Source organism: Mauremys reevesii, linkage group 15, assembly GCF_016161935.1.
Source record: "Mauremys reevesii isolate NIE-2019 linkage group 15, ASM1616193v1, whole genome shotgun sequence".
NCBI lineage: Eukaryota > Metazoa > Chordata > Testudines > Geoemydidae > Mauremys > Mauremys reevesii.
Window position 1 is genome coordinate 32,062,337 of NC_052637.1, and position 9,668 is coordinate 32,072,004.

At 47.2% G+C, this 9,668-nt stretch overlaps 1 protein-coding gene across 1 annotated transcript; it reads left to right on the forward strand.

The window, feature by feature from the left end:
• The first annotated feature begins 146 nt into the window (after positions 1-146).
• Positions 147-9,418, forward strand: EME1 (essential meiotic structure-specific endonuclease 1). Its single transcript, XM_039502137.1, has 8 exons — positions 147-1,221; positions 1,304-1,434; positions 2,861-2,950; positions 3,369-3,490; positions 3,802-3,940; positions 4,961-5,076; positions 6,399-6,588; positions 7,911-9,418. The coding sequence occupies exons 1-8, from the start codon at positions 393-395 to the stop codon at positions 8,085-8,087; spliced, it is 1,794 nt and encodes a 597-aa protein (XP_039358071.1). The 5' UTR covers positions 147-392; the 3' UTR covers positions 8,088-9,418.
• Positions 9,419-9,668: the final 250 nt, after the last annotated feature.

Sequence of the window (9,668 nt, forward strand, 5' to 3'; positions counted from 1 at the left end):
CGGACGCCTGGGTTCTCTCCGTGGCCTGAGGGGGCGGCGGCACGGACCCTCCCCAGGGCGGCCTCGGGCATCGCCTCTGGGCGGACACGGCTGTGCTGAGCCCCCAGCCCCGCGCACGGCCGCCTCGGAGCATCCTGCGCTGACGGGGAACCCGCCCTGGCGGCTCGTGCTCCGGAGGCCCCCCCTGAGGCTGTAAATTGGTTTATTTCTCTGGGTCTTGAAGCCCGAGACCGAGTCACCTCTCTGGGGCGCGCGCTGACAGGCCATTAAGTTACCCAGCCCCGTCAGGATCCCACCCCAGCACGGGGAGTGTCTGGAGCCGGCGCCTCAGGGCTCTGCTTCCCGGTCCTAGATGCCGCCTGCTGCTCGTTAGACGGGACTGGCTGACCACGATGGCCCTGCAGTCGGATGAGAGCGACGTTGAGGACCTGCCAAAGTTCACTTTTCTAAAGGAACAGCCTCCTGCGGGAAAAAGCAGCAGCAGCTGCCAGCCTCCTTCAAAGGAGAGAGTTGTGGTGATCTGCAGCTCTGACTCTGAGGAATCCTCTCCTCCTTCCCCGGGGTTGGAAAAGTTCCCTGGCACCCAGGATTCTGACCGAGCCAGCTCTTGTAAGGATGCGATTGCAAGGCTGAGCAGTGAGAGTGAGGAGGAAGAGGAGATAATACCCTTGTCTGAAAGACTAAGGGGGAAATTGGTGAACAGCGAGTCCTCCAAAACTAGTATTTTGCTTTCTGAGGCCCAGCAACCGAGTAGCTGTGATGCAGTGTGTAAAGCTAAGGGTACTGTGCTCCGTCAGAACTACGAACCGGTGGTTACTGACTGCAGAGAACAGTTGCTGCCAAAGGCTTCTGACACCCAGACAAAAACCCCTGTCTCATCCTGGGAAATTTCAGATAGTGACCAAGATGATGCCACAGAGGATTCCAAGAGGGTACCTTTGCACCCGCCTCCAGTTTGTCTGTCAGACTCTCCAGGCCGGATCAGCAGGCCTCTGGTGGCAGAGGCAAGTTCAGAAATGTCCCCCCCTCAGAAGAAGTCAAAACACAGCCAGGAGGAGAGAGCGAGGGCTCGTCAGGCTGCGTTGCAGAGGAGGAGAGAGCGGGAAGTGCAGAAGGAGCAGCGGGAACAGGACCGAGAGAGGAAAAAGGCACTTGCCAACATGCTGAAGGCCCAGCGACCAGAAGAGTGCCTGAAGCACATAACAGTGGTGCTGGATCCAGGTACCATTCCTTATCTTTTCTTTCAGCTTTGAATTAAGTGACAGCCTTCATTGTGTACCCCTGACCTTTGCACCCATCTCAGTTCTCTTGCAGATAGAAGGAGGTGGGCAAGTCCTCAGTGCTTTGCAGGCCATGAACTGTGGCTGTGTGATTGAGAGTCAGGCTGTTCCCTGTAGCATCACCTGGAGGAGGAGGAGGGCTGGGTCATCTCAGGTAGGGGACCACAGTGTCTGAAGTTTACACCTTTTTCTTCCTCTGTGCTTAGCCCCTGGGGTTGTGTTGCCTGGTGATCTCCAGTTACTGGTGGTAGCCTTGTGTCTGTCTGTGAGCTACCCAGAGAATCTTAAAATGAGACTGACTTCTTTTTGGTCTTTCCCTGGCATGCAAAACTTCATTTCCCACTTGTTCTCACTAGCTCTTCTCCATACTATGTAACTAAAAACTCCAAGACTTACTTTTCCCATCTCATGTCTTTTCCAGTCCCAGTAACTCTGGCTACTTTCTTCTCAAGCTTCCTGTGTCATCTCCCCCCTCTCCCCCCCGTTTAACTGTTGGCATTATTTCTAGTGAGAGAACACCCATTTCGACACTAACTGCTTGCTATGGCTCTGTCAGCTCCTGGTAGACTAATTTCGGAAGCATTCAGCAGTAGGGTCATTCTCCTGAGTTAAAACTCCTTTAGTGATTTCAGAGACATGAACTAAACCTGGACCACAAGCCTTGGTTGCCAGGGCAGAAATCTTGGAATGTTCTCCTTGATCTGAACTCTTTCTGTTTTGCCTCTCCCTTGAGATAGGGCCAATCCTCGTCTTGGCCTTACTCCTCTTAAATGCATTATTCCCATTCTGGACTATTCCAAATCCCTCTCTTATGGTCTTCTTAAATCTCAGCTATGCTCTGGCCAGACTACTTTTCCTCCCGGAAGTGGAACCGTTACATCCCCATCCTCCATGCTACCTTTGCTGACATCTTCGCCATCTTTGAATCCAATTTCAAAGTCCTTTGCTGGTATTCAGACTTATCGATAGACATTCTGTCCACAGTATTTCTGACCTTGTGCCCATCTACTGCCCCAGTCACTCACTCCTCTCTCTTGTTCTCATCCCTCCCCAGAAGGGTAGCTATTGTTCACTGTGATCTGGAACTTGCTCCCCTCACTTCAGGCCGCTGTGCCACTTCCCCTTGTTGAATCTTTTCTGCCAGTGACACTCTGTAAAGCACATTGATACTATCTATTAATGCTATATAAACACAATGAATTGTCCATGTCCTCAGACACTTCTTTCTGCTGAGCTCTCTTAATGTTCTTCACTTTGGTGTCACGTTTCTCTGCTCTCTACAGCCACACTGGTCTCTTGCTGTTCCCAGCCTTTTGCGCACACTCGCTCTCAGATTACTAATAAACTGATGCCACATGTGCACTATAAAACACATCAGCAGTCAGAGTAACTCTGCCCTTCTGCCTCCTTTTAGTGAGCAATGAGCAGGAGCATCAACTTAAGGGAGATGGGTCATTAACAAGCTCTCCGACTGAAATGTTTCATCTGTGGCTAAAACCCTGGGTACACCTGAAGCTAGGATCAGAATAGGATCGCTTTCACAAATATTGTGAATTCAGTATGTGTTCAACTCTGGGCAGGTTGAAGAAGGCAGCTGGATAGAAGAACCCAATATCCTGGTTCTGCTTCGCCTGGAGGATTTTGTATCCATGATCTACAGCTACAGGCAGGTGAGGTTGCTCGTGGCTTCTATGTGCTGTCCGAACCTGCCTTGCTCAAACAGTTGGGTTACCCATTTCTCTTTTTACGGAGGTTTGTTTTGGAGGCTTAGGACGAATAACAATTTACCTGTTTTAAAACATTATGAATATCCAATGTTGTTGTCAAGGTTTCTGAACTGTTGAGATGGAACCTCCTGCTCTCTGTCCCCACCCTGCCCCATTGCTGCTGTATTGGAAGGAGGCCTTGGGAGGGCAGAAATCTCTCTGCATGGTTGACTTAATTGCAGCACTGAAACCTCCAGTTCTGCAAGTGGATCTGCACAGTTTCAGTTGCAGGACTGGGGCCTGAGGTTGCTCTTTGCTAGTGTTGTCCTGAACTGTATGGTTCAAAGGGGGTTTAAGTTCTATTTTCTGGCTCTCTTTGCAGGAAGTCCAGGGTGGCACAGAAGGACCAAAAGAGACTTTACGGAGCTTCGTAGCTTGTGTCATGGAGAGAGCTCCTGGGAAAACTCTAGCACTGGCTGTAGTTGAACTAGAAAAATATTTCAGGTTAGAATTCTTCTTTCAGAGATTTCTATGGTGTTTCTTGCAGAATAAGTGCTGGCAGTGGCCACAGCTAGAATGCCAGAGGTGTTCTGCATCATTACTTGTATTTCCTACTGGCGAAGGCTGAAACATGAAAAACTGCAGGAAGAGCCTCTGTAACCAGAGTTCCTTCACTGTTTCATACAGTGTCCCCTACTGGGGACAGCTGGTAACTGTGAGCTCCCTAGCAGCCTGCACTCCTGCACCATTCCCACAGTGCCTTCTGCTGGCACTGGAGCAGATGTGAACTCCTGGGCTATTGTTTCTCTTCTCAGATCTCACAAAGTTCAGTCCCGGAAGAAGCTGCGGCAGGCAGTGCTGAATGGAAGCCAAGTAGAAGGACAAGGGAAACAGAAAAAACGGAAGGGAAAGCGGGATTCTGGCCCAGAGCTGTCCAGGGTGGAAGTGGAAGAAGTGGGTAAACTTGGAGCATTATTCTCCTTTCCTGGCTCTCTCGATGATTTAGCATTTTACCTGAGAAGACCCACTCTGTGGTGAGGGGAATTCAACCCTCTTTAATACCTGAGTTTGTGGGTAGGGCCTTTCAGCCTCAGCTCTCTCCCATAGGCAAAGAGGAACAGACCTGAACATATCTAATAGAAACAGGATAGGCCCAGGGATTCTGATGTTAGTGAGAATCAGGTACTTGGTTTTCTCTCTCTCTCTTTTGGCTGTGTTGTGTCTAAGCACATTCTCTCGCACTCTCCTTGCTGCTAGGGAGGCAGCCTGAATGAGATGGAGATTTTCATCTGTGATTAGCTGCTAGAGGACCCTAATGCTGCACACGTATCCCATCTCTCTGGAGACCAGGGTGTCTCCTCCATGTCAATTCCAGATGTCATTCCCTTTATGTAGCTCTCTGATGTAACACCCATCATTCTTCACAGCCCAGTGGATAACCCTAACTAGAGTGTGTGCAGTAGGTGGCAATGAACACTGGATGGGGTAAATGGTGCAAAACGGGCCTCTTTATGGAGACATTCATCTGCTACAATTGAAATTGCATTAAATTGGCATGCAGCACGTTTTTGTATAGAGCAACTCAAGAGGCAATGGCCAGAACATCCCAAACGGTATCTTTTAATGCTTCAAACTAGCTATTCCTAGGTGGGGGAGGCGGCTAACTTGAGGCAGCCTTCTTGTTCTACAGCAGGCTGCAATAAGGGACTGGGGCAGTGTCCCACAACACCTTGCCACCTCTGATGCTAAGTCCTATGAAGGCCCCTGTCACTTCACAAGCTTGTATGTGTTGTTTGGCTTCTTGATCAAGTGCGGCTGTTTTCGGAGGCTTCTTAGGTTTGTGTCCCCTCCCAAAACATCCCCTAAATGTCTGACCTAAGCAAAAAGGGTAGGGATTGGATTTGAGGCTGGTGTGTGCTGGGGGAGTCGGGGATGAATCACCTCACTCACTCTTGGGTCCTATCATATCTACAGGCATTGGTCGATCTGCAGCTTCACACAGGAGTCCAGGTTAGAATCCTCGAGAGTTGGAAGGAACTTGGAGACTTTGCCAGTACGTTCACCAAAGCAGTAGCTGAAGCACCATTCAAGTGAGTGAGCGAGTGTATGGGATTTATTTTATAAGCTAACTTGCTTTTGGAGAGGCCTCATTTCCATGAGTATGGAGGGAACAGTAATCATACAGCCTTACTTCAGCGCTACACGGCATAGTACATTCTTTGCTGCAAAGAGAGGGTGTGTTCTTAACTCAAGTTAGCTAACTCAGGTTAAAATAGCAGTGAAGACACAATGGCTCTGCTTTAACTTGGGTAAGCAGCACGAGTTAAAACTTGTAGGGCAGCCTGGGGTTGAACCTGAGTTGCAGTGTCTTCGTTGCTACTTTAACCTGAGTTAAGAATACACTTTTTTCACAGTGAGGACACATCATCAAAGACCAGGCAGTGCTGAGCAGCCATTGATGAGGTGCCTTAAAGCAGACAGTGTTAGTGCCTCTTGCATTGAAACAGGTGGTGCATTGGGCTACAACCCCTAGAATTGTTTCTCCTAGTCAGTGTTGGAGTCTGACTTGAGAGAGGGTGTCAAGCAAGATCTTCTTTTCAATCTGTGTTTGGAGGTGGAAAGAGGATGTAAATAAGGAAGCCTCTGCCCTCTAGCTGGATTCAGTCGTTACAGCACCAGCTTTTATGTTTCAACCTGAAAATATTTGTGATTTGAGAGATGTCACTGAGGCAGAATCCCTGTTTAGCAGATGATCATAATAAGACACACTGTTGTAATTGTTCTCACAGGTCATTCCCCAGCAGTATAAAGTTGAACCCCATACTAGCACACCCATCACAGCAGCTTCACTGTCTGTTTCACAATATCATCCATGAAAACACACAAACCTTTAAAATTCTTTTATATGCTGCTTATAATGTCTGTTTGACAGCTTGAATTCTGTTTCCCTAGATTGCACGTGCATTGGTTTGTTGCAGGGTTGCTCATAGTGCAGGGCCATTGGTATTAAAAAATAAAAGCAGAGATTATTTGGGCCAGTTTCTGCCCTATACCCAGTTCCTTTTGTGCTGCCAAAAGGGGGCCTGAGGCTGCTCTTGCTAAGAGGAATCCCTTGGTAGCACAAAGCCAGCATAGCTGCCGCTGTGCCCTTTGTTATAGCTAGCCCTGCTTCTAATGTGCCAAGCTCTGGTTATTTTCCACCCCAATAAAAGGATCTTGCTAACACTTATAGGGAAAGTAAGTCAGATTTTGCACATCTACCTTGATATTATTGATCTCCAATTCTGTCCTGGATGTGAAGGTTCCCTGCTCTGTGGCCATTGCATCTCTCAACAGATGATAACTGGAGAGAGAAACAAAAGATAAGTTTTGTGATTTGTCTTGTTCTCCTTCCCTTCTGTGCCCTCTGCAGGCAAGAGCGAGAAAAGACCGGCTTCTCCTTCTACCTGGAGAGTGAGTGGTGTAGAGGGGTGAAGGTGGACCGCTCAGGGAAGGGACTCTCGCAGGTTTGGAAGAGGCAGATCCAACAGTTCAACCGGGTCAGTCTGGAGATGGCCAGTGCCATTGTGGCCGCATACCCTTCTCCACTGCTTCTGGATCAGGTAAGGGTGCTCTGCGGTTATTGATACAATTGTGTGCACACAGCTACTAATGCAATGAGGGGAAGAATGTTACTTGGGTTAAATAACGTCATAGAGATTAATTCTGAGATACTGATCCCGTGTCAGCTTAAAATACTTAGTTTGAAACACCCAGTCCCCTCGTGGCAGTGCATGGGGTAATCGTGACAAACACTTTGTACTTCCATAGCGCCTTTCATTGGTGGCTCTCAAAACACTTCCAAAGGTGGCCCTTATCCCCATTTTACAGAAGAGAAAAGTGAGGCACAGATTGTAACCCAGCCTCAGCACTCCAATGAGTTAGTGACAGAGCCAGGAATAAAACTCCAGTCTCCTAATTCCTTTGCTTTAAGCATTATATGGCATGTGAGGGAGATGTTGACAACAAGGAGAGCTGTTTTTATAGGACACCAGAGTAATCTATGGAAGAACTGAGACTGCCTGACAGGCTCTTTTCCTGTTCACTCCCATCCCCCCACAAATAGTTGAAATAATTAGTGGTAGTTCATAAGGAACCTTCCCTTGTGCTTCTGGCAGGAGGTACCTCGAGCCTGAATGTTTCAGATGTGAGGCACGTCTGCGTCTGAAAATTAATCTGGAATAAAGCAGGGTGTGAATTTAAAGCAGACTATTCCTGATGAATTGAATGTGTGGATGCTTTGATTCAAGACTTAGTTTGTTTTAATCCACTCCTAAAGTGGATTAAACTAATTTGGAATAAGCATCTACACCTGATTTAATCAAGAATAACTATTCTGGATTAACTCCCAGTGTAGACAAGCCGCTCACAGGATTTGTTGAAACTCCTCAACAGTGGTGACTGATGCAGTTTGAGTCGAAGGCTTTAAATGCAAGTGACAGAAAACATGACTTCTCTGCATCCACTGACTTTGGCAGAAAGTCACAGACTGGCATTCAGAGCAGAATGAAGCTATTGAGAGATCTGTCTTACTAAAGTTCATACCCTCACTTGCTTGAATAAGTGTTCCTCTTGCAGAGAGGGAAAATGTATCTCCAGTCCTGCATAAGTAAAGCAGCGCTGGCTGTTCTAGATGTATCCAGGCTGCACATTTTTCTGTTGCAGTTGTGTTCATGGCACAGTCCTAACAGTGCACATAGTCTGTACGTATTGAATTCCTGCTGACAGTGGGTGCTGCCGCTTGGCTACCAAGTGAGGTCTGGTGGAAGAACTGATAAAAGGAGTGTAAAACATGAAAGTCTGAAGCAGTGAAGAAACCCTTCCCCTCTGTGGACAAAGGAATGTGACAATGGATGAAATCACCATTCCTTTGTCCTGTTTTTAGGCCTATCGTAGATGCCTTTCAGAGCGGGAGCAACAGAACCTTCTCGCTGACATACCTGTGCGCCGTGGCAATGGCGTAACTGCCACATCACGGCGGATTGGACCAGAACTCTCCAAACGGATTTACCTGCAGATGACCTCTCACCATCCTGATCTCTCTCTTGATGTAACTGGCTAGCCCAAGAGAACATGGATTTTACTAGTTGCCTGGTTAAACGTATTCATCTCCCTTCTAGGAGGAAAAGTGTATTAACTAATAAATGGGAGTCATGGGTCTTGCTTGTAAAGACTTAATCTCCTGTTTCTGAAGCCTGCAATGGAGAACACCTGCCCTGTGGCACAAGGATGCCTGAAATGCTCTACAGGTGGTGTTTTCAGATGGCACTGAGATGTTTTCCTTGGCCAAGGTGCTGTGATACTGCCCTCAAGTGCAGTAGTGATAGTTTCTTTCTGCCCGTGATAAATTGCATTTTCTGTCCTGGGAATAAATCTTTACTCTTCGATGAATTAGGATTGCTGTATGGGGCCAGCTCTCCTCTACATGAGCCAAGCTATTTCCAGTGTCATCCTTTAAGGAAATCAGCTGCTACTATTTGTCCTTTCCTACACCAGTGAGTTTAAAAAAACCCAAAACCTAACGCTAATACTGGAGAGACATTGGCTCATTCATAGCTGTTTAAACGCTTGCTTGGAAACAGCACAACCCTGTAGTCTATTAGAATGGGAGAATTTTATCTCTGGTATAGAAAGAAAGAATTCCCCCCACCCCTCAACAATGAAAGATGTTTTGTACCCCACTCAGGTACAAAGTTTAGACCTGCACTGACTCAAAGGCTCCAGCTGCAGCTTGATCGATGGGGGCCTGAAGTGTGATTTATGGATTAGAGACTGAGTGGAGCTCTAACAGGCTTTATTTGCAGCAAGAGATGCTTTAAGCTAGGGAGCATCTGCCTTTGGATATGTGCACTTCACTTCCCCTGAAGCCATCAGCACTCAAATACATGTGTGAGGGCAGCTGAGATCTTTCAGTATTCATGTAACAAAGCAGTTATTGAAATGAGCACTAAGTAAAGTCAAATGCTATGCAATGTATATAACTTATTGCACTTGTGACACTACAGAGCAGAAAATATCCATTTTTCTCTAATACATCCATGCTGGGATCATCACTACAGCTAGTAAGTGCTTTTTGCATTGCCGTTAAGGCCGGTGGGATAGTCCTACTGTTAGTCTGTGATATAAATTTTAATATTGTTACCAGTGCATCAGCTGACTGCTACAGGTCTTTCTCCCATGAGGCAAACTTCACTAGAACAGTTGTCCGGTAGAACACACTCCTCTACTAGCAACAACCTGTGCCTATAAGGGGGGTACTGATGGTTCATAAACAGTAGTTGCAGCACCTCAGAACAACATGCTATTCAGATAAAAAGCAAGCACTTGTTTCAGCATTATGGTGGTAATGTATGGTACAACCGTCAGGTACTCCATGTCTGAACTTCCCTCTGTGGGTTAAGTAGTGTGCCACTGGAACAGCCTGCAGTGTATCTTCCTTTTAGCTGAAACCTCCCTCACCACTCTGTTACAACGGAGCCAGGGAGCAGTACCATTACCTTTTGTCCAGTTGGATTAAACAGCACAGGGGCAGGCTTATCTTCCTTTCTGTGATGAACTGTTAGAAATTAAATACTGGGGATGTGTGAGTACAGTGATCCCACCCCCTGCTGTACAGCAACAGAACAGCTGTGCTGAATCTCAG